The following is a 25204-nucleotide window of genomic DNA, read 5'->3' as shown; positions in this document are numbered from 1 at the left end:
CATTTGAATAGGGAAATGGACTTATAGAGGGGTTAAAATGAGTTCAGACGAATAAGGAACTAGCATTTTGAACCGGGAAATGAAGTCAGAAAGGGTCTAAAGTGACTTGCAAATGAATGAAATGGAGTCAGAAAGGGTTAAAGTGACTTGTAGCTGAATCGGGAGCCAGCATTTGAATAGGGAAATAGAGATGTAGAGGGTTAAAATGAGTTAAGCGAATAAGGAGCTGGTATTTTGAACCGGGAAATGGGTCAGAAAGGGTTAAAGTCACTGATAGTTGAATCGAGATTTGGTAGGATAAAGGGTTAAAACCACCAAGTTGAGTTATCGGACTTTGGAGTGTTAATATTTGAAAGAAATTTGAATTGGGAACTGGAAAATGCTTAGCCCATTTCCCAGTTCCTTACCCATGTTTGGGTACGAATAAGGAACTGCGAACTGGGAACTGGGAACTGGGAACTGGGAGCCAACTTCACAGACCCTGTCCAGGAGATAACACCACCGTGGGACAGATTCTGAATGCGAGGCAAGTTTATATGAAGACTGTGTCATGTGTCCTCCCGGATCTGTCCTCCATGCGGTATAGTTGCAAAGATTGACTTCATTAGTTCATGCTCTTTGTTTGGCCGTGCTTGTCACAACCATGTTTGATAATAAGACTGGTTATGTTTGTCAAAACCATGTTTGTTATGAAGACTGGCCATGATTGTCCAACAATGTTTGCTATGAAGACTCTGCCCATGCTTATCACAGCCATGTTTGGGTTTAGTTTAAATTGAGCACAACACAGTGCCAATAGCTCATATAAGTAATTCTGTATATTTCTTTGGGTGTATTGGTTGGCAACAAAATAATTTTAATCTGTCCCTATCTGTATCCCCTTTAGAGAAGGTTATGTATCCGACCAGACCGGCTAGCGACACCGAGCGCTGGCGGTTAAAGTGGAAATACACAATTTTAAGACAAGAACAACGATGGCAGAGTCTGGTAAAAATCGTTTTTGTCGATCATAAAGTTACTAATAACTCACTCCGTTTACTTCTTGTTTACAAATGAACCAGATATCTAGATAGTTCAGTATCAATGTTACAATCTACATTAATAATTTGTTAATTCGTGTTCTAAATCTTGAATAAACACTTGATCAACCACAACTTCCTCGTTCAGTTCAAAGCGAAAGTCAATGCCTGATGGCTGATGTACATGGATGGTGTCATTTCCATATTAGGATTATAAAATTAGCCCCCCCCCCCCCCCCCCCCCATCTTTAGAACAAAAGGCATGCATGCTGATTTGAGATCGGTCCGAAATCAATGCCAAAAAAGGGATTTCATAGGGCTTACTATATCACAACACAACACGGATCTAACTTCCTTGTTCAGTTTTTTGTTTTTCATTTTTTCAATTTTTCAGGCCCACATAAGAAGAAGGGGGAAGATGAAGATCAGGTATGCTGATTATTGGATTAATAATGAGTCAAAATTAATGCCATGAAAACTAACCTACAGTAGTAGTGTGAGTTGCAGCTTGGATGTCATTCAAGATGACAAAACTGCCTGAAACACAACAATGTACCCATTTGGAAGATGAGACTGATAAAAGGAATGATTTAAAGCTAAGATATTCTAGATTGGACATACATAATACATGATCTACAAAGTGATATATTTTTTAGGTTGATACAATGTGCAAAAAGAATTCTGATAGGTTTATGAAGCAATTGCTCTAACAATCTTTATTTATCTTTCAGGAACAAGATCAATCCAAAAGTAAGTTCATACAGATGTACATAGTGCATGTACATGAACTGGTTCTTCAGATTAAGACGTCTTAAAGGCAGACCCCATTGGTTTACATTGGTGGTCATTTCCATGAGTGCCATTTTTGGCAGGTCAAGGTGCTATGGGGTCCTGTAAGTAGTTTCCAAGTGGCTAATGAATATGAACAGTTAGAGAACAGAGTCATGTTTGGTTTAGAGATAAAATAAGATAGCAGAGAACCAAGTGGTTACTTTGTGTAACTTTGATCCAACCCACTTGGCTCTGAGCTGTGGTCTTCCTTTAGCAACCAAATTGCTGTTCAGAATTCATGTCTATCATTTCAGTCACTTGAGGTCAGTCTTGGTCTGTGGTCATTGTTAGTTGTCCTCATTTGGACTGATTATTAGTCCAAAATGCATCCATACTTGATATCCAATTTATTTGGTTTCAGTGGAACTCCTGAGGAAGAAGTTTGCAGACTCATTCAAGGTTGAAGATCAAGAAAAACCAGACCAGCTTCTTAAAACAGTGGATTTTGATGGCGTGGTGAAGTATTTGAAGGATGGAAAATGTAAAAACATCATCTTCATGACTGGTGCTGGTATATCTACATGTAAGTATTGCTAAAACTTGTCAGGTTTATTTACAACATATTAGGTTGTGCAGTTGAGAGCATTTGCCCAGAAAATCAACCTTAGTCATTGTAAGCAACTTAGAAAAGTGTCCGACTTGTAATCAAAACATCCCAAGTTCAATACCAAAAACTGACACATGCATTTTCTCTAGCCTTGGGAAAGTCACTTTACTTTGATTTCCATGTCCTCTGCCTTGATGTCTTTTTCAGCTGCAGGTATTCCAGATTTTCGAAGCCCTGGTACCGGATTGTATGCAAACCTAGAAAAATACAACCTTCCTAATCCAATGGCCATCTTTGATATATCATACTTCAGGGTAGGTCTGTTATGATTTGATGCCAGAAACATAATTCAAATTAAAAAACAATACATGTATGAGAGGCTGTCTGGATATAATACAATGATATGCCTGTTCATGACAGAAGTTTGAGTTAGCTCAACTTTTCTTACTAATAAATATATTTTCCTGTGCCAGTCAATATTTGCTTCATAGTGCAACTCGTCACCCCAGAAAGCCTCCATGGAGACTATTAACCAGGGATGTCAAATTTCCTTTTTAGGTGGATTTCAGACTTATTCCTTGTACTCAATGCTAAATTTGATAGCTGCAATTGAAGATCTATTAACTAACTAAGCTTTTCCTAAATGATCTAGCTCAAAGTTCAATTTCATTTGAACAAGGCATTTTCTGACCTCTTCGATTTTTGCAGGAAAATCCTGAACCTTTCTTCACCCTTGCAAAGGAACTTTGGCCAGCCGATGGTCTTTTCAAAGTGAGTGTGTGTTTTACCTGTTTGTATCAGTGACGGTATTACCGGCAGCGTCATCTTTTTGTGTTCTTGCCGGAAGTAAAGATAGCACTATTGGTTAGTATGCTACTGCTATGTTTGTGGACACTGAACAAGTCAGTGATTTTTTTGGCATTGCTTTTTGGACTTCCATTAAAGCCCTTAATCTGATCTAGATCTTTTTTCCAGCCAACACCCTGCCACTATTTTATGCGACTGATCCATGAGAAGGGAATGCTGAGAAAGTTGTTCACCCAGGTGAGTTGATCATTACTTCTTCTGTCTTTTTGTGCCACTACAGTTGGGCACCTGATGAGATTATTGGCCTGGTATTTTTGTTTTGGAGTAGTCACATGTAAATGTATTTTGTTTGGATTAAGAGCCCTATGTTTTAGACAGTAAGTAAGAACTATCATTTCAAATGATCATCCACAGATCGATCAAAAGATATGATTATTGTTTCAGAATATTGACACATTTGAGAGAGTTGCCGAGATTCCAACAGACAAAATCATGGAAGCACATGGCTCTTTTCATACGTCTCACTGTATTGAATGCGATAAATGCTACACACAGGACTGGATAAAAGGTAAATACTCATGTGGCAGACTCAAAACTAATACTTCTAGCTCTCAGTTCTTAATCTGGCTTTTGTTGATATTAGTTTTCTTTGCCCACTGGCCAAATATTTAGGAACACTTTATTCCTCTGAGGGGACATCTATTTGGCTACAGTGTCTTAAATCTTATTTTCAGAGAAGATTTTCTCAGATGTCCTGCCAAAATGTGAAGCAGAGGACTGTGAAGGTGTAGTAAAGCCAGGTGAGTTGAGTCTTCTTCAAACGGAAGTTTTCTACATCTCGGATACGGATAATTTCAGGTCATTACCAGATTCTTGTACAAGGCTATTGAATTCAGGGAATTCAGAATTCATCTAATTCACTCTGCAGTCAAAAAAATCCATTAGATTTTACTTCATGATGTTGCATATAAGGAGATGGTAAGCCAGTGGATCTAGTCTTAACGAGTCTTAACTCGTAGACTTCACTGGAAGAGTTATATGCAGGCCCCATCTGAACTCTTATTTGATGGACTTTATCCCTTTATGTTAACCTCACGTTTTCAGATGTTGTGTTCTTTGGCGAGGCCCTGCCAGCAGCATTCTTTCAGAGTATCAAAAAGGTGTGTATGATATTTGTTTATTTACCAATGGAGCTCAACCGCTCTTCTCTATTCGAGAAACCAAATGGTTCCATGCCAATGTATGGGCGTTCTGCATATTGCCCTTTGGAGACTTTCAACTTCTCCAAACTCTAATATCTGTCAATTTTATTGTGTGTTTTGAAGTAGAAGACATCTTTTTACTAGAATTTCTTGTACTGATACGAATGCAACTAAAAATATAAGCCAATTTCGAAATGTTTTCCAAAAGACTTTTTATTTTGTGTTTGTCTTTCAGGACATGCCAGAATGTGACTTGCTCATCATAATGGGCACATCATTAGCAGTGCAGCCCTTTGCTTCCATGGTCGGCCAAGTACCAGAGACAACCCCAAGGCTCTATATAAACTTGCAGAAGACTGGGGTAAGAATTGCTGTCATCTGCCCCTCCTGGACCCATGTTTTATTTCGATTTCACTGAGCTAAGGATTATTTCTTTCCAAGAACTTCGATTCAAACTTACTTAAGTGCTTGTAAAGCAAGTCCTGAGAAATTTTAGTCCTTATGCTGGTACAGCTAGGCCAAGGAAAGCGATGTTCAAAATCTGTATCTCGCAGCAAATTTCTGTTAGAATTAGATAGATGTTGGTAAAACCACTAGCTTTAATAGTGGCAGACATGACAAAGATCATTTCATTTCTCATTTCTATATAAGTATTGTATGCTTTTGTTGCCAGCAAGGAGATCCTTTACTCGCGCTGTTGGGAATGGGTGGAGGGCTACAGTTTGACCAAGAGAACAACTACAGGTAATTTGCATTGGACATATTATTCTCATTTACGTTTCTTTCTGGAACCAAGTCTGCCAGAAGTGCCAAGAACTTCCCTGGCAGATAAGACAATGTTACTGGAGCTATTAAAGCATAGTTTCCATGTCATGATGATTAGAGACATTAAGCCCTTGATAGGATAATCAAAGCCAAAGAGAATTTATCTATCCGCAACATCTCGATGGCTAACTGGTGGTCAGAATTCTAAGTTTGTCTTTCTATTTGCAGAGATGTGTTCTGGCAGGGTACCTGTGATGATGGAAGTTATGCTTTGGCTGATGCTTTAGGCTGGGGGGTAGGTATATTTATATCAGTCAGTGCCCTTAGTTCCTTATAAATCACATATTATACAATGAGATCTTCGAATGCTACCTGAAATCAAGTTACTACCCTTACACAACTTTTGGTGAACACTAGAAATTTTAACTAAGGAACTAAATCATCTTGAGTGATAAGCCAACCTTATTGTCTGATACGTTCAGCTTTTGATGACTTCAATTTTTTCTATTTCACTGACGTCTTCGTTTTTGTCTCTGCAGGACGAATTACGAGACTTGATCAAGAAGGAACATGCAAGGATTGATGAAGCGCACAAAGCAGAGGAGTCATCTCGGGGCACTGCTGCTACTGAGAAGACTGCGAATAAACTCTAACACAGCAGCATTCACATCGAGTTTCAGTGGCCTAACTAAGTAACTTTGGATGCCGCTACGTGATGCTTGCTGTTACTATGATTGTTTTGTGAAGTGATGTGAGCAAAATGAAGATTTTTGTGGAAAACTTTTTAGTCATCGCGTGCTGCTGTCACTCATCACAGAAAGGCCGAATTAAAAACTCTGTGTTCTAGGCTTTAGTTATAAGATGACAATGCTTAGCGCAGGAAGAGGATTCTGTAATATGAACTCATTCAGTGCAAACCTAGCAAGTACCGTACTGTGAATGATGATGGTCAATAAGACATCCACCTTTGTAGACTGTGCCAATTCTTTTGTACTGTTGTAGCATTTTTGTTTGAAAGTAAGAGCAGTAATGTCTCCAAAACAAAGTCTGTCTTCAGGAAGATGTTCAGTTAAATTGGAGGGAAATACACAACAATGGCAATCATACTTTTAGTGCTGTTAGTGTTGCCACACCAAGCTCCAGATATTTCACTGAAATTCCACCCAGGGACAGTTTTACTCTCTCCATGACTCGGGTCACAGCCAGCCAGGCGCCTTCTTTATGCTTCTATCTTATCTGAGACTTCATCTATTGGACGATCATGACATACATGTAACCTCCCAATTGAAGACGCCAGTGGCCAGATCCATGGATGTCCGCAATAGAGAGGTTATACTGTATGTTCTGGATTCCAGTAGAACTGCACCACAGTCCTTATCAATTTGGACACCGGGTTATGAAGCAATATATAAATAATACTGTGATATGGATTATTCTACATATTTACTTTTATCAGAAGTTGAAAATAAAAGATCTATCATGGAGGACAATCTATTGACATTTTGTTGTTCCTGTAAGAAATCTCACAAATGGCCATCTACCGTATATATGTATATATACACATATATCATTTATTAAAGTGTCCTCTACTTGTAATTAGTAAGCCTTATTAGGCTTTCAGGACACAATATAGGTATATAAGGTTTCATTAGTCCAGCAATTAACTTGTGCATGACAAGTTGCGACGCTTCCTGACGATCGCCCAACGAAGTCAAGACAACAAGAACAACCAACCTCTCTACATCGATGTAAAAGTTCAATTGTATCCAGATTTTCCTCATAATGGCACAACATCTGTGAGGACTTTGAGACAGAGAACATTTGGTACAACCAACCATTCTAGTGATATGCATAGTATTACTTGTCTCAAGGACATTAACTGCGTCACAACCAATGTCACAACTTCGCAGACACTCGGTCCTACATCTTTAAGAAGAACATCGGTGCATGAACAAACAACCACTTGGCCTCAGTTAACATTCAGGGTCAATTAATTTGCCATAGTTAACCCGATCTGTTAAAGATGAGACCATTCCTCCCACAACAGGCAAAGTTGTGAACCACCGAAGACCAATTTCTCCTGGTAAACAAACCACAAGTTGTTAAACACATGGGACAGACAATTCCTCCTGCTACACCAGCCACAATTTGTGATGGGACTATTCCTTCTCAACACCAGCCACAAGTTGTAAAAGACAGATGACATGTCCTGCTTCAACCAGCCACAGGTTGTAACAGGACCATTTCTCCTGTAACAAACCAAAGTTGTGAAACACATGGGACAGACAATTTCTCCTGCTTCACCACCCACAAGATGTAGAATGACAGAAGACTATTGCTCCTGCTACACCAGCCACAATTTGTAAAAGTCAGAAGACAAATCCTGCCACAACCAGCCACAAGTTGTGACGGGCCATTTCTCCTGGTAAACAAACCACAAGTTGCAAAACATATGGGACAGACAATTCCTCCTGCTACACAAGCCACAATTTGTGACGGGACTATTCCTCCTGCTACACCAGCCACAATTTGTAAAAGACAGAAGACAACTCCTGCTACAACCAGCCACAAGTTGTGAAGGGACCATTTCTCCTGGTAAACAAACCACAAGTTGCAAAACACATGGGACAGACAATTCCTCCTGCTGCACCAGCCACAAGATGTAGAATGACAGAAGACTATTACTCCTGCTACACCAACCACAATTTGTAAAAGACAGAAGACATGTCCTGCTACAACCACCCACAAGTTGTGACGGGACCATTTCTCCTGGTAAACAAACCACAAATCGCAAAACACATGGGACAGACAATTCCTCCTGCTACACCAGCCACAATTTGTAAAAGACAGAAGACAACTCCTGATACAACCAGCCACAAGTTGTAAAAGACAGAAGACAACTCCTGCTACAACCAGCCACAAGTTGTGACGGGACCATTTCTCCTGGTAAACAAACCACAAGTTGTGAAACACATGGGACAGACAATTCCTCCTGCTACACCAGCCACAATTTGTAAAAGACAGAAGACATGTCCTGCTACAACCAGCCACAAGTTGTGACGGGACCATTTCTCCCTCCTGCTACACCAGCCACAAGTTGTTGAACTCAGAAGACGATTCCTCCTGCTTCACCATTCACAAGATGTAGAATGAAAGAAGACTATAACTCCTGCTACACCAGCCACAATTGGTAATAGACGGAAGACATGTCCTGCTACAACCAGCCACAAGTTGTGACGGGACCATTTCTCCTGGTAAACAAACCACAAGTTGCGAAACACATGGCACAGACAATTCCTCCTGCTACACCAGCCACAAGTTGTTGAACGCAGAAGACGATTCCTCCTGCTTCACCAACCACAAGATGTAGAAAGACAGAAGACTATTACTCCTGCTACACCAGCCACAATTTGTAAAAGACAGAAAACAACTCCTGCTTCAACCAGCCACACGTTTTGGCGGGACCATTTCTCCTGGTAAACAAGCCACAAGTTGTGAAACATATGGGACAGACAATACCTCCTGCTACACCAGCCACAAGATGTAGAAAGACAGAAGACTATTACTCCTGCTACACCAGCCACAATTTGTAAAAGACAGAAGATAACTCCTGCTACAACCAGCCACAAGTTGTGACTGGACCATTCTTCTGGTAAACAACTTTAGGGCTGGTTGTAGCAGACGAACGGTAATCGGTAGTCTTCTGTCATTCTACATCTTGTGGATGGTGAAGCAGGAGGAATCGTCTTCTGCGTTCAACAACTTGTGGTTGGTGTAGCAGGAGGAATTGTCTGTCTCATGTGTTTCGCAACTTGTGGTTTGTTTACCAGGAGAAATGGTCCCGTCACAACTTGTGGCTTGTTGTAGCAGGACATGTCCTCTGTCTTTTACAACTTGTGGCTGGTGTAACAGGAGGAATAGTCTTCTGTCATTCCACATCTTGTGAATGGTGAAGCAGGGGGAATCGTCTTCTGACTTCAACAACTTGTGGCTGGTGTAGCAGGAGGAATTGTCTGTCCCGTGTGTTTTACAACTTGTGGTTTGTTTACCAGGAGAAATGGTCCCGTCACAACTTGTGGCTGGTTGTAGCAGGAGTTGTCTTCTGTCTTTTACAACTTGTGGCTGGTTGTATCAGGAGTTGTCTTCTGTCTTTTACAAATTGTGGCTTGTGTAGCAGGAGGAATTGTCTGTCCCATGTGTTTTGCAATTTGTGGTTTGTTTACCAGGAGAAATGGTCCCGTCACAACTTGTGGCTGTGTGTAGCAGGACATGTCTTCTGTCTTTTACAAATTGTGGTTGGTGTAGCAGGAGTAATAGTCTTCTGTCTTTTACAAATTGTGGCTGGTGTAGCAGGAGGAATTGTCTGTCCCATGTGTTTTGCAACTTGTGGTTTGTTTACCAGGAGAAATGGTCCCGTCACAACTTGTGGGTGGTTGTAGCAGGAGTTGTCTTCTGTCTTTTACAAATTGTGGCTGGTGTAGCAGAAGGAATAGTCCCGTCACAAATTGTGGCTTGTGTAGCAGGAGGAATTGTCTGTCCCATATGATTTGCAACTTGTGGTTTGTTTACCAAGAGAAATGGCCCGTCACAACTTGTGGCTGGTTGTGGCAGGATTTGTCTTCTGTCTTTTACAAATTATGGCTGGTGTAGCAGGAGCAATAGTCTTCTGTCATTCTACATCTTGTGGGTGGTGAAGCAGGAGGAATCGTCTTCTGAGTTCAACAACTTGTGGCTTGTGTAGCAGGAGAAATTGTCTGTCCCATGTGTTTTGCAACTTGTGGTTAGTTTACCAGGAGAAATGGTCCCGTCACAACTTGTGGCTGGTTGTAGCAGGACATGTCTTCTGTCTTTTACAAATTGTGGCTGGTGTAGCAGGAGCAATAGTCTTCTGTCATACCACATCTTGTGGTTGGTGAAGCAGGAGGAATCCTCTTCTGAGTTCAACAGCTTGTGGCTGGTGTAGCAGGAGGAATAGTCCTGTTACAAAGTGTGGCTGGTGTAGCAGGAGGAATTGCCTGTCCCATGTGTTTCGCAACTTGTGGTTTGTTTACCAGGAGAAATGGTCCCGTCACAACTTGTGGCTGGTTGTAGCAGGACATCCGTCTATTACCAATTGTGGCTGGTGTAGCAGGAGGAATAGTCTTCTGTTATTCTACATCTTGTGAATGGTGAAGCAGGAGGAATCGTCTTCTGTGTTCAACAACTTGTGGCTGGTGTAGCAGGAGGAATTGTCTGTCCCATGTGTTTCGCAACTTTGGTTTGTTACAGGAGAAATGGTCCTGTTACAACTTGTGGCTGGTTGAAGCAGGAGGAATAGTCCCATCACAAATTGTGGCTGGTGTAGCAGGAGGAAATGTCTGTCCCATGTGTTTCACAACTTGTGGTTTGTTTACCAGGAGAAATGGTCCCTTCACAACCTGTGGCTGGTTGTAGCAGGACATGTATTCTGTCTTTTACAACTTGTGGCTGGTGTAACAGGAGGAATAGTCCCATCACAAATTGTGGCTGGTGTAGCAGGAGGAATTGTCCCATCACAAATTGTGGCTGGTGTAGCAGGAGGATTTGTCTGTCCCATGTGACTAGGTTAACCTAGTCAGCCCCACGGTTTTATCTGCTACAAGTTGTTTCAGATGGGTCTTCCAGGTATCATCCCAAGATTCAGAATGCCAACAGCATGGGCACTATTACCCAAACCCTTCCACGTCTATCAAAGAGTCCAAAGAAAACATATGAATGAGACATTTGTAAATGGACATCTGCATTTTATTTTACATTTTTTTTCCTTCAAATTTTCTCCAGCATGACAACAATAAGACATGCAACAGAAAAAAACCCAAGATCTTACTGACAAACAATCAATGTAATACCATTAAAGGTGGTGGTATGCATTGTGTATCATGCCATTCAAGCTATCTCAAAATCCATCCTCGTTCATGTCATCAGGACAAACTTGATCAAAAATTAACACCATCTAACTGATTTGTGTACTAGGATGAGGCCTTAATTTGCAAATGTATAAGTTTCCAAAGTACATGTACTACTTTTTCATTGATTAATTACTGTTCTGCCCCTTAGCCAAGTAAAGAAATAGGTTTTCCATTATGACAACTCGACAGCACAGAGGAGAAGATTTTTGAGATAGCAAGTTCAGCGGCGAGGGAAGAAGCAGTGCAATAAGCTATATGGACAGCTTTCTCAAGAGAACCTAGAGGAAGACCGAAAGACTGGCACCGGCAGCCTGGCGGTAGGTCAACTACACACCAAGCTGCCAAGCAGAAAAGTGGACCATCTCATTAGGTCTCTATTGATATATACCACTGACCAGCAGCTAACTATCTACAACAGGTTGGACAAAATCTCTGGATTCACCAAGAATTGAGAAAGGCATGCATATTTCTGAGAGATTTCTCAAGCAAACTTATCTCACTTGAACCTGAGAACTCAAGGCCGAACTGATACATGCCACCAGTATCAAGCCCGATTTCAGTGGTAACATTCAACCGACATTTTTAACAATGACGTCAACCTCACGCTATTTCAAGTTGTTATCTGATAAACTTAACCAAAATTATATGTCTGGGCTGAAGTTCTATCCAGGCCAGAAATAATCCTTTCAAAATCACTCAGAAAATTACTGAATTCATATAAATTACCATGAATGTATTCATACAAAATCTGCCTGAATCCCTTTCTCACACATTTCATTGAGCAGTAAAGTGCACTGGCTTAGGAATCAATCAGAAAACCACTCACAAAATTAGTTTTTTTAATCACACAATATTTTCCCCCAGTTAGGTCCTTTATGCCCATTATTTATCATAAAGAAATACCTGTATTATCATCACCCAAATCAGGTTATAGTACTTAGGCAGGTTGAACGCTGAAGAAGAAGAAGAATCACCCAAATAAAACTGGCAAACCATTTTTTAAATTTCTCAGCAACCCGGTGCTAGCAATTTTCATGGTAAAGGTTAGATCACATTATGACAATTTATTACCCACTATCTGAATTATATTCCTACCAAGTGCGTCATATAATCACAGACAGCAGTCAAAAGAACCCTCCTCAAATCTTCAGGATTTATACTATTTGCGGACACAAGTTTTTGAAACCATGCCAACAGGGAACATGCATGCAAAGATTTGATTAGGATCTTTCAACAGTGGACACCCAAATCACAACTGCTCAGTATCAGCGACTATTGTAGAAAATTCCTGATGAATCATATTTACAACATGAGTGCAATCCAGAGATTGGGTCCAGGATGCGTGGAATACTCACTGACTATAAAACCTCAGAGGGCACAAGGGTATACAAGTTCGTCTCCAGGGGTAGATTTTAGAGTATTTTAGCTATAGCTGCAAGAAGCAATGACTTTCTCTTGGTTTGAATATCATCCTCTACTATCATTTACAATTTGATAAGTCACTTAAGGTTGTGTTGGCCTCAAACCTGGGGAGGGAAAACGTTCACCCAAGTTTCCTCTAGCGAGTCATTATTAACAATTTTTAGACTGTTTACCTAGTCCCATGATAGGCAAGGTGAAAATGAAGTCAAATGGGAGTTTTAACCGCAGGTTGAAACAAATGAATTATGTACACAACTCTCCTTATGCAACCTCCTTAAACACTTCTAAATTTGTTCATAAGAATGCCCTAGACCCCTGAGAATCACAAAATGAGCTAAAGGAAACCTCACCAGCATTAGAAGTGACCTGGGTTTTTTTTTACATGCACCCCTCAATATGCAAATTTTATACCCATTTCGTACACCAAGAGAGCTGACGACCAGTCAAACTAACCATCATATTAGTATGCAGCATCAGAAACACATAATTCCAGACGCTTTGACTGAATTTGGCAGATGACAACCACCTTGTCCCCCAAAGTTTTATTTTGCTGAATACCTGTGGAAAAACAGAGTCACACTGAACATGACGATAGGAAATCGCACTGTCGAGAAGTTGCCAGATTACTGGGTGTAAAACAACCGGGAGCATGTCCATGGCCAAGGTCCAGGGGCACCCCCACACTTCTCCACTACACAGTGAAAGAAAACTATATTACAACTTATTGCTTCAATATAATACAAATGCTACAAAGAAAATTAGTAGTTTTATTCAAAGATAAAATAATATATCGAAACCACATGTAAACAAGTCTTACAATAGTATTAGGATCATCATCATTATCCCCACAAATTATTTTTATTAATCATAGCTTTTAACAGATCTTGTACTCCACTGTTCACATATTTGCTTTTTTTTCATCAATACAATTGATACACAGGGCTGAACAGAGAGTCGTGTTAATAAATAGATACATATTACATAACATCAATGATTGTGTAAATGGCTGAAAATATTGTGGCGATGAGGACATGATAAAATCGTTGCCGTAACTGAACCACACATCAATTACAGCCTGCATGCGAGTAGCCAATTCTGTCAATTTCGTTTCAAATTTTCATCAGATTTATTTATAAAATGTACAACTGATGGGTGGCCCACAACACTTCGAGACAACTAAACTATACATACTATGTAACAGTGTGAATCATTGCTGTGAACCACCCCTCACACTCCTGCGCCAAACAGTACAGGACTCTATACTATTTACAGAATACATCACGTAATGTATTAGCAAAGAATACATCACGTCTTAGGCTGCTGAATTACAATCTAGATTGAAGGCGGCTTTATACATCACAAAACCGAAAGGCAATCCATTCGATAGTGTTGCCCCATACCTTATGAAATGTTTGAAGCTGATCTCCACTCATAACAAGAGACCAATTCGATCATCTCCATTCAAAACTGAGGTTATTTTAATCATCATGAGATGAAATTAGTTGATATCCAGATTTGGATATCGCTTCTTTCATCACATTTGCGAGTGAAGCCAGTCTCCAATCTAAACTGAACACAGCATCTTCACGCACAGCACAAATTGTAGCATATTCACCCAGAATCAGGGTTTATTATGATCATGATTTGTGTACAAGTGAGGAGACTGACGAATTGTAGAATCAAGATATTGAATCATGATTAATGACTACCAGGCCAGAGCATGAATCTTGAAGTATGCCATAATTACGTATCACCTACCGCACATCATTTGAGCTCAGGAATTATTTTTACAGATTTTTACTAAAAAATTATCTTTAAATTTCATGATTTAAGCAAGACATAAATGTACATGTAACATAATTTGAAAGCTCTTACACTTTTTTAGGACTCATAGAACGTCTTTTCATATATTTTTTGCTTTTAAAGTTTGGAAAGGAAGATAAAACTACTGAAGAATAGACTGATAGAGATACAAAGATGAATGAAACCTTGATTTTGAATCTTCAGAGGAAAGTTGTGGATCGGTAACATAAGGGGTAACTCAAAATTCAGACGGGACAGAAAAAAAGTCCTTTTTTTCTTACCATACATGAAGCCCTTGGCCTTCGCCAACTTTTTGTTAATAATTACAGACTGTGTCGACAAAAAATTACAACAAAGGGATACTGAATTCAATCCAAATCATGATACGCAAACCAAATCTTTCCATTAGCCACTTATGAAGTTATGAAATGGTGAAATAGATCAGATAGCATTATGTATTTTCTAGCAGTCCGAGCCCGCCTACCAGGTAACCGACAGTCAACATGGCGGACACATGTTAAACAATGACTAGTACTAGCAGGAGCCAAAACCAAATACAAAGCCGTCTCAGCAGCAGTAACAAATCATCAGAACATTCAAACAAAATCTTGGTCAAATTGTGACGCCTCGGCAGGAGATTTGTCACTGACATCACGAGTGAAATATTGCCACAGTTGCATCGTGAGTGTATCATTCCAGCTCATATTAATAGCAACTTGACAACGGTGCACAATATGACCAAGATTGGGGCAAGGTAAAACTTTACACGCAGTGTGATCAATACAAAACAACTGACAACAGCCGGGTAACACAAGAACAATATGACATGTGATCCCTCTAGTTATAGGTTAGCATGACAAGCAGGAGTTATTTTGGGCGGGTCTACCCCATGGGAGCCAAGCTCACAAGTTGACCGCTTTATAAACCCTTTCAGAACTGAGAAAATTGGAAAATTATTTTGAGTAAAAGCCGAGAATGACAGGTAAGATATTGGACTCATTTTGATGGAAAATGTTAGCCTGATCAATCCATCTGCTGGTACCCACTTTGAAGCATGACTGATCATTTTAAAACACCACGTAGCTACCCAACATGGAATTTTTCCACTTCTTTTTCCAATTATCTCAGTTCTGGCCAGGTTTATACACAAACTGACAACAATTTTCTGACAAGAAGCAAATTGACACAGTTGTCTGTATAAAGTATGTCCCCACACAAAACATAAATTTCTTGCTTTACATTTTTTGGGAAAGGTCAGTTATTTGAAGTAACCGTATTATTAAGATTTCATGGAAAAGAGTACTGTGACTTCTTTAACATGCTTAGCCCACTTTAAGAGGAAAGATTTCAATAATTGTTAGAAAACTTAGATAAAACTTCATGAATTGAGCACACCACAAATAAGATAAGATTGTTAACCAAGAAGCACCTCCATTGAATATCCGTACAAATAACATTATTGAGAAATCAAATATTAAGGATTTTTTTTCAATTAAATTCAAACGAAAATCGTCATCAGTCTGTTGAAATGTGTCAAAGCGTTTCGACTGGTCCCAGAATGTTGTTTATACACATCAGTGGGAAATGCAGGAGGTGTGAGCATACGTTGTGGCTATGATCAGCCAGTCAATCCACAATGTCGATCATCACGACGCCCAGATATCCCCCAGACGGACGGCCACTCCCCCGATTTAAACAATCTCAGTTGTTTTCTCTTGAGGTAGTCAAATATTCCTCACTTCGCTTGTGACTCTCAATAGCTCTGATCGTGTGCGCGTCATGTGGCAACTCAGACTTGCGGCGTAACAGAGGCTTCTCTTTGTTCCGGTTCGTCTGCTGCGTCTTGTTAACCTAGCAAAGCACATGCAAAGAAAAACAAATTAAACGGAAGCAAAGGAAACAAGGATAGACTGTACCAACGGACCGATGCAGGGTTCTATTTTCTGTAGGCAGAACAAAGGAGAACTAAAAGTTTTTGAAAGGATGATCCATGATATCAACGTTCTTTGGCACAACAGCAAGTAGAGGGCAAGGTTTTTAAGAAATAGAGGTATGATTCCTTCAATAAATTTGTTCTTTGCCTGTTTCATTAGTACATGTAACCTTTTTTCTGAAAGTGTTCGAAATTTTGTGACAATTCAATGATGGGAACTACTACTGTAGTGGAATCTGACTGGGCAGCCAACAGCTCCGTTGGGCAGATGCCGACACAATTTTGCAACATGCTGATATCATTGGACCACCACTAAAAGGGTATCAGAGCAGGGGCTTGATCAGGGGTTGCACTAGGTCTCACTTAACTGGCAAAATTGGCTTGGAAAACATTGTGAACAGTTGGCCAAGGAAAATGTTCATTCTGAGTTGCAGATGTCTCACTGGTTCCGACACCCACTTGCAAGGACCAAACCGGGGCATCAGGTTTGTTTTGAAATATCCAATAGGTTACAAACTGGTTCCTTTTGCTTATGAAAAGTAGGAATCTTTTTCAAAAGACAGTAGAGGGGAGGGGAATATTTGTCTGTAGCACGACCCCTGATCAGATAACCTATCACATAGCAGCACATGACTACCAGGGTAAATAGCAGGAGAAAGGGTTAGACTAGAGGATGAAATAAACAATAAAATAATGATAAACTGCATGCAGGAGGGGAAAGAAATGCAACTAAAGTGGTGTTAACTTGTTAGTTTTGAAAGCACTGCATATCAATGACACACACGCTGTCCCCATTGTAAATAATGCAATGCTGGGATGACGGTTTTACATTGATAATGAGAGGTTTTGACACATGAATATTAGAATGTTAAGAAACGCCCTTCAATTATCAGAAAGTTACTGTTCATCCAAGCACAATAGTGTTTAGAGATATTATTCCATTGTTTATATTTTGTCCTGTGTTTTCTGCAGCAATCAGAAGAGATGATAAGAGTTTAAATGAGAATGTTTTTAGAATTGTCACCATATGACAAGATTTACTAAGGAAGCTACCCCCAACCAACAGATCATCTGAAGCCTATGCGTAGGGTGATGACTAGGAGTTGATGCCACCTTTCAACACAAGATTTTTCCACATTCCAAGCAGAAATTCAATTCAAGTTGAGTTCAAGAAAGAGAAGATGAATTCCTTCTTAGAGGTTGATCTCAGCATGAAGCATATGCCTGAGATTGAATTTTTCCAACAAGTTATGGTAAGCTTTTTAGTTTTCTTTTCTTCTTTTCTTCCAAGTTCCAATGAAAAATCAACCAAGTTCTGAGAAATATTGAACAAAGAAAGAAATGAAATTCGGTAAGGAAAATTTAGATAATCTTTCACCGAAGTACACAGGAAAAGTAGAAAAGTAGACAAAAATGGAAAGGGGTAAAAGTTTGAGGAAAGCATTTTAAGTAGAAACATATTCAACATAAAATTGGCAGATTTGGAAATAGGTGGACAGGATCTAAAAGCTGGTCAAGATGATGCTGCTATGACAAAGGCTCGCCCACAGAAAATAGAAACCCATGCTCGATATGGTGCAACCAATCCTCTAGTTAATTAGAGAAGGGGCATTTAACAATCAGCTTGCAGGATTCAAGATTGGATTATAAACTGAATCTGAAGAAATATATTTTTAGCAATGGATAAATCTGGCTCATCTGATGAAATGTAGTCTCGCTTGGCTCTAAAGTTGACACTCTTGTCAATGATTTCTTAATGAATTCCTGAAAATTTACTAAAATTCGAATCACTTTTACTTTTAATTCAAGAAATTTTATTATTTTTGTCCACTAATATTAACACATGTAAGACAGAATAGATGATAAAAAGCTTGAAAACTTAAGATCTTAAGATATATGACCCAACAGGTGGGGTCTGCTCGAACTGATTAATCAAAGTTAATGATTTATATTAGGAAACCTGACTGTAATACCGACGATGTGTTTCCAAATCATATCCACTACTTTCAACATTTATAGGAAATGAATAGGAAGTTTTTAAATTTTTGGGCGAGAAGTCTGTGAGAGAATGAAAGTCTGAAATAAATGAAGAGGCGTTTGGCAAGGATTATTTAAATTTATCAAACATATAGCAAAGGATTGATGGAATGGGTCTCAATTAGGTTTTGAAAGAATCTGATTGGCAAAGATAACAGACTAGTGCAGTAAGTCCTAGTAGTATTAACAAGATGACAAGATACCCTGTTTGCCTAGTTCATGCATTATTTGAAAATCGGGCGATCTAAAAGTCTAGAGATGATTAGTGTATGCACGTTGGCAGCTAACTACCTACACCACACATGCGCGCACACACACACAAAGGAACAAAACTGCAATCTGGATGATAACAAGATGTGCAATGACGGCAAACAGCAGGAAAGAAGCAAAAAATGATTGCGCTGCATGGTACTTAAACGTACGTAGCTCGATGTTTTTTTACTCCACTTTCCATTAAAATGGACACTCACACCTCCAAGATATTCTTAAGAATCCCAAGCAACCTACATGTATGGCAAAACTTGGCAAGCAGTTAACTCAACTGATGACCTGAACCAGACAATTCCAAGTTAGCACAACAAAAAAGGATTTGTTTTTCCCAGTTCTTCATATAAAGTAAAGGTTGGTTTCACTCATCATTCAAAATCTATGTTCCATGATTTTTAAGTCTTGCTTATCACTTGGGTCAAGGTTTACTGCGGACAGTAGTTTCAAATTGAGTACATAATTGAGCAAACACCATCAGTACATCACATACAGGTATCAATGAAATTGACCTGGACATTATAACTACATATGGCAAAGTCAGTGTGCTATGACTTTCAGAACGCTCAATGAACAGTGATAACAAATTAGGACACCTTGGTGTCCAAAAAACTACAGGTTATTCCACAAATCTTGAAAGATTGAGAACCCTGGGCAGAAGTGCATAAAACTAATCAATACAAAACAGCACAAATGGCAAGAAATTTTGTAAAATCATGGCCTCCTTGTTATGATCAATATCAGAAATGACAATTCTACTGATTTTTTGCCCATTTTGGAACTGCTTGGTGAATCGGGGATTGAAAGTCGCGACAAAATTTCGTAAAACTTTTGGAAGTTTAGAAACTCATGCCTGTGAATATGCAATTATGTGCTCTGGGCAACTTGCTCTCCCAATTCAGAGTGAAAAATATCAAAATGATACAAAACGACACCTACAATATTATCAAATACTGCAGTGAAACAAACAATAAATAATCTTAAATGAACATTAATTCAAGCAATTGCTAAAAGTGGCAGTGATTCTGCTGCGGAAAATTATTCGTTGTCAAGCTTTTCATTAAATAAAACTGCAAACAACTGAAGCCTACTCCGAGGACATATCACCAACAAATTTGGAGACCATTATCAGCTTTCACACTGTTTCCTGGTCAGAAAATATCGCTCAAAGATCACTGGCAAGATAAAACTCAACAAGCCTTAACCAAACTGAAGGCGTCTTGGACAATCCATATTTATCACCCATACAATATCATTTTTCAGCATCCAATTATAGGCAACTTCTGGTAATTGTTTACACCAAAAGGCGACACACCAGTATCTGACTTCCCCAATTTCAACTGATGAAGCGTGGCATCTTACGAAATGTCTTGGCACTACCAAGGTATGATATTCAATTTCCAAAACTAAGAAATTAGGAAAACACTTTGTCCACTTGATCATAGCACCAATACAGGGTGGCACAAAAAAAGGGAACGGCCTATTTCTAGTTTGATCCTTTCGTCAAAATCATCGAATCCGATGAGCTTATCATATTTTTATCAATGCACATCAGTCATACTAGAAATAGGCTGTCCCATTTTTACAGGCTCACGCCGTATACCAGGGCATTTCAAGTCAACACTTCCTGCAAATGGTGAGGTAGTGTGGAGGTGGGGAATCGAGGAACTCACTGCTATGACGAAAGCACTACCACTTTGCCTACTAAGCTACACTGCATAAACAACTGACGTGGTGATCAAATCTATTTGGTCATTTGGGTATTGTGACAATTATGAAGGCTAAACCGTGCAGGCAGTGGGTGATAGATACGGATAATCAAAGACACGGACAACTTTAAGATAATGAAATTCTGACAGATACTTTTTTACGATCTTGCATCTGCAATTAGAAAGGGTGTGTTAAAAACTACACTGCTAATATTAAATCAGCATTTAAAGGATAAAACGGTCAAAAGCACATTGTCAGGTTCCTGACTGTTCAGACTTGTAAACACAGCGCTAACCTGTCAAAGATTTGGGTGGGCTGGCACAAGAAACCATTAGCGCCACAAGCAGATGTCCTCCTGGCAACCAGTTTGACACCTAAAACATGGCTTGCCACCACAGGAGTACCATGAAGGACTACCATTGCTCAAAATACTGTCGTGTTTTGGCACTCTTGGCTGGTTCAAAGCACAAGCTACATAATGAGGACAACCAAAGAGCAATGGTAGTCCCTTCATTCCACAGCTTTTTGATTTAGACTTCCCAATTCTGACCAAAGAATGACCTGCTTAAAATCTCTTGTTGAGATTCCTTGCAAGTAATTACTATTAGCAGTGTTCAGTTGTTAATAAATGATGAAACAGTGTTCAGTGAATGACAGTGACAATATTTCCAGTGCCAACAGGACGGTGCTCAAGTGCACGAGACGAGGACAGAAAACAGCTCCAGGTTTTATCCTGGAGGAACAAGATGGTACCTTCTGACCAGGGACAAAGGAAGCTGTTGTTAACACATTCGACATGAATCGAAACATAACAAAGCCCAAGACACACTTCCCGCCCACGGCACGGAACGTGGTCACACCTCCACAATCACACCGTGAAGTTTTATAACAGCTAATCTCTTCTTTGGCACTCTAGCTGTATATATATACAGAGTAGAAAAGTTTATGTATGATAATATTACACTATGTGCAATGTTCAGGATTTGTTGCCCTTATTCCGCACTAAGCAGGCTGCATTATTGTTATTATTACTAGTGATGGAGTGATTGACTACCTCTTTGGCTTCGCTTTCCAGCTTAGATAATGAAGTGTCTACGACCTCATCGTCATCGAGGTTTAGCCACGCGTCTATACTTGGCTCATTGTTCATCGATTGCTGCTGTGCCGCAACAACCTTGTACTGAAACGAAATGAAAAGAGACGACATTGTTTTACCAGCGTCAAAGTCACGAGGAAATGTCGGGCGAGGCCTCTAATTCATCATAACCTGGTCGTCAAGAGCACCGAGTACAAACAACTTTCTGAGTTACCAAGTGCACTTCTAGATTACCTATTTATGTTCATGGGTTTATAATGCTTCTATTGAGTATTTAAGGGGATTGATATTTCAATACTTCTGAAACAACCGACAAGTCAGTGCGACATATCAATATGTCAAAGGTAACTTTGTGCACAATAACATAACAGCCCATTTAACAATAACTCAATGACTGTCTCAACCCCAAGTGCCTAATTCCACCAGAGCCCATCACATCTTACTGAGTACCTGGACTAAACAAACATGCCATCACAGACTATTTCAGTGCATCAAATGGGAAAACTTAGAAATATCTGACCATTAAGACACTGAAGAGAATGCCCAACCATCAGTATCCAACCAGATCCATGCCACAAGACCACACTCCTTGCACTCCGACACAACATGAACTGCAGAAACACAACTTGACAATTGCTGCTCTTACTAGACATGGGACACGATTTCACGATATCAGAAAATAGCCAACAACTGTTTCAAAATCAAGGTTGCTACTCCAATTCAAGTGAAAGGAGACAAGTAACGTGTTGCCTCTGAAGACACAACACCTGAATGGTAATAGAGCTGAAGTGGTAACTAGCAAACTTGCACAACGCCCTGAAAAAATCCTGAAAATCTGAATCATACAACACTAAATGAGTTGCCTCACAACAAAGTCGAATTGCCAACAGAGTCAAACTAGGGTATTATATGTTAAGCAGTTTAAGTATTAAATAAACATGTTTTATGATGCTACACATACAGAGAGCTCAACCATGGAGTCCAGTTTTTTTGGAAGAATCTCTAAAGAACGTGACTTAAATGCGATAGGAGTGCTACTCAAACGTAGCTCAATTTATTTGTCAGGGCAAAGTCGGGTGTGACAATGTCAATGTCAGTTTCACATCAAGATCACTACATCTACTTTCATGCAACGGTTATAATGTCAGAGAGCTAATCTAACAAAAACTAATGAAACAGCTGCGAGGCTATCCAATTAGTGGACGAAAGTGTGATCACCTGCAATTCATTCCACAGTATTATTATCCCAAAGGGCAAGGTCCCACAGGGATCATCAATACCGTCTCGATAACAAATTCCAACCAGAAATTTTGTTGGAGTTAAAATTGGGAAGGAAAAAATAAATTTCATGTCCACAAGAGGATGAGAAACTGACTGTCAGTGCAAACTTGGACATTCCACAACAGTTAGACTCAATACATGGTGATGCAGACAGAGACAGCCCACCAGAACAAAAGCAACATGTTTCAACCCCGGAGGAGACCGAGAACAACGGGACAAATTCCATCTGAAGACAGCAGTGAAACAACTACTATTCACACAGTAAACATATTTGGACAACAAAGAACCAAAGGGCAACTTGAACCGTACAGATTTTTATTTATTTTAGGCCTAACAGACCAATTTAAATAGTTTTTAGTGCGTTGAAAGTCATTTTTATGTGTTCATCTAATACACAAAATTGAAAGAGATTAAGCCACTAAGCCACTAAGCCACTAAGCCAGTTTTGATTTACACTACTTGATTCTGACACAACAAATCTGAACCAGATCTGGAGCACTGCTGCACTTGTCTTTGTTTGTTAGAGGTGCCGGAACTGAACACACAGAAGAAAAACCATTGGATTCTTGATAATTTTGATTGCGTTAATGTATCATGGTAACCCCCTGTTCCATGAAACACCCTAACTTGACACATACATCCATGAAAAGGCAAAGCCCCAGGTAGATTTAAGCCTTGGTGGGGATACAAAATGTTATTCTATTACCAAGCATTGGACTTTCACCAGGTCAACTACCTTCCACCCGATTATAAAATCATGACAAATCAATTAACACACATTAGTTCATCAACCAAAATTATATGTTAAAAGGACACGAAATGTTATGATCACTCGGGAACAAAGGGAACTCTTCACTAAATTCAACTTGCCAGTTCTTTTAAAAATGGCCAGGGCCATTGTGCTCACCTCATGTGGAGGAAAGATGGATAAAGAGCATGGTATTGTGTCATGTAGTGTTAGGTTTGATGGAGGTCCAAGCAATTACAATTTCCCCAAAATGGCCAATTTACAGTACATTCGACCTCTGTGACCTTGAAAAGTAGGTCAAATCAAAGAAGACCCGGGTGACACATTGAATGGTTGTTAGAATTAGATGTACCTATGATATAAAATTGGTGCCAATCGGGCAAGTAATACTAGGAATAATGGCATTTTGAAGAATTTAGGATTTGGCCCCCTCCCTGGAGGCCAAACGGCAAATCAGATCGCACCAAACTTCGGTAACTGAGACCACCTGACCAAGGGGTACATGTGTACTTAATTTGTGATCAATAGTCATTGCAGTTAAGAAACGTGCCATAGTTACGGCCTGACGGCCAATTTACGCCATTTGACCTCTGTGACCTTGACAAGAAGGTCAAATTAAAAACCTGTGTGACATATACTGTATGGTGGTTAGATGTACCCTTGATATCAAATTGGTGGCAATCGGGCAAGAAGTTAAGGAATAATCACATTTTTAAGGTTTTTGGATTTTGCCCCCTGGTGGTCAAGTGGTGAATCATATTGGACCAAACTTCGGTCCCTGAGATTACCTGACTAAGGGGTAAATGTGTACCAAATTTGGGATCAATAGTCATTGCAGTTTAGAAACGTGCCATCGTTACATCCTAACGGCCAATTTACACCATTTGACCTCTGTGACCTTGAAAAGGAGGGCAAATCAAAAACCCGGAGGATATATGATGCACCTTTGCTAGAAGTACCTACCATATTTTTTTCAAAATTTCCCGACTACTATTAAGGGAGATATTGCATATTTTCACTTTTAACGTTTGGCCCCCTGGTGGCCAAACCATGAAACGAATCGGACCGAAACTTGGTCTCCAAGGTGTCATTACATAAGGGTACATGTGTACCAAGTTTCAACTCAATAGCTCTAACAGTTACGAAACGTTCCCTGCTAACGGACGACGGACGACGACGACGACGACGACGACGACGACGACGACGGACGACGGACGCCACGGTATGGGATAAGCTCACCTCTGCTAAGAGGTGAGCTAAAAACACCGTAAATAGGCCTTTTGAAGGCCAGAAATGTCAACTATCATATCATATCATACACATCATGATCAGAAAATACCGCTTCAATCAAAGTACTCAAATGATTTATACACTGTTCATTAATGACAATCCCTGAGGCAAAAACCTAATATACTATCGATTTTGATTAAATTTATCCTCATTTCTGCTGCTGATAATGATACGCACAAGTGTATCTAGTGCTGACAACCCAAACTTTTCCCACAACTGCTGTACATTATCTATTCACATTTACGAGCAAAGAAGAATATTTGAGGCTTTTGTAAGAGTAGTGAACTATTCATGCAGTAGATAGGACTAGCGTCATTACCTGTGGGCTACCCTTGGCCATATTCACTACTTTCGTCCAGGCATCGTCCCGATCCTTCATCTTTTCTTTCTCCCTGTAAAGCAATAGATACATGACTTCGGTGAATTCATACCCCTGAATTAGGACACATAAACAACTAACACACCACTGTTACCCAGGATTTCAATGCACAGAGCTGACATAAGAACAACTCCGTGTCTTTA

At 39.7% G+C, this 25204-nt stretch overlaps 2 protein-coding genes across 6 annotated transcripts in view; one reads left to right on the top strand and one right to left on the bottom strand.

The window, feature by feature from the left end:
• Positions 1-965: 965 nt before the first annotated feature.
• LOC135484689 (NAD-dependent protein deacetylase sirtuin-2-like) lies at positions 966-6661 on the top strand. 2 transcript variants are annotated; one of them, XM_064766322.1, is made up of 14 exons: positions 966-987; positions 1414-1448; positions 1751-1769; positions 2212-2373; positions 2605-2711; positions 3106-3168; positions 3373-3441; positions 3649-3772; positions 3939-4004; positions 4309-4364; positions 4642-4767; positions 5080-5150; positions 5400-5466; positions 5711-6661. In XM_064766322.1, the coding sequence occupies exons 1-14, from the start codon at positions 975-977 to the stop codon at positions 5822-5824; spliced, it is 1092 nt and encodes a 363-aa protein (XP_064622392.1). In that variant the 5' UTR covers positions 966-974; the 3' UTR covers positions 5825-6661. The 2 variants fall into 2 exon arrangements, with proteins under 2 accessions (XP_064622392.1, XP_064622393.1); XM_064766323.1 differs by lacking the exon at positions 966-987 and adding an exon at positions 1050-1072.
• Positions 6662-10912: 4251 nt separating this feature from the next.
• LOC135485589 (serine/threonine-protein phosphatase 2A 56 kDa regulatory subunit gamma isoform-like) overlaps positions 10913-25204 on the bottom strand; it is a 31337-nt gene continuing 17045 nt past the window's right edge. For 2 of the 4 annotated variants that reach the window (XM_064767781.1, XM_064767784.1), the window contains 4 exons: positions 25002-25074; positions 21322-21447; positions 20421-20438; positions 10913-16174 (listed from right to left, as the gene is read on the bottom strand). In XM_064767781.1, the coding sequence (XP_064623851.1) occupies positions 16025-16174; positions 20421-20438; positions 21322-21447; positions 25002-25074 (367 nt within the window). In that variant the 3' untranslated portion in view covers positions 10913-16024. The remainder of the gene's footprint in view (positions 16175-20420; positions 20439-21321; positions 21448-25001; positions 25075-25204) is intronic. The other 2 variants (XM_064767783.1, XM_064767785.1) reach the window with 2 other exon arrangements.

The sequence above is a fragment of the Lineus longissimus genome, chromosome 3 (genome assembly GCF_910592395.1).
Source record: "Lineus longissimus chromosome 3, tnLinLong1.2, whole genome shotgun sequence".
Lineage (NCBI taxonomy): Eukaryota > Metazoa > Nemertea > Pilidiophora > Heteronemertea > Lineidae > Lineus > Lineus longissimus.
Note: the sequence above shows the minus strand (reverse complement) of the source record. Positions and strands in the feature narration are given on the sequence as shown.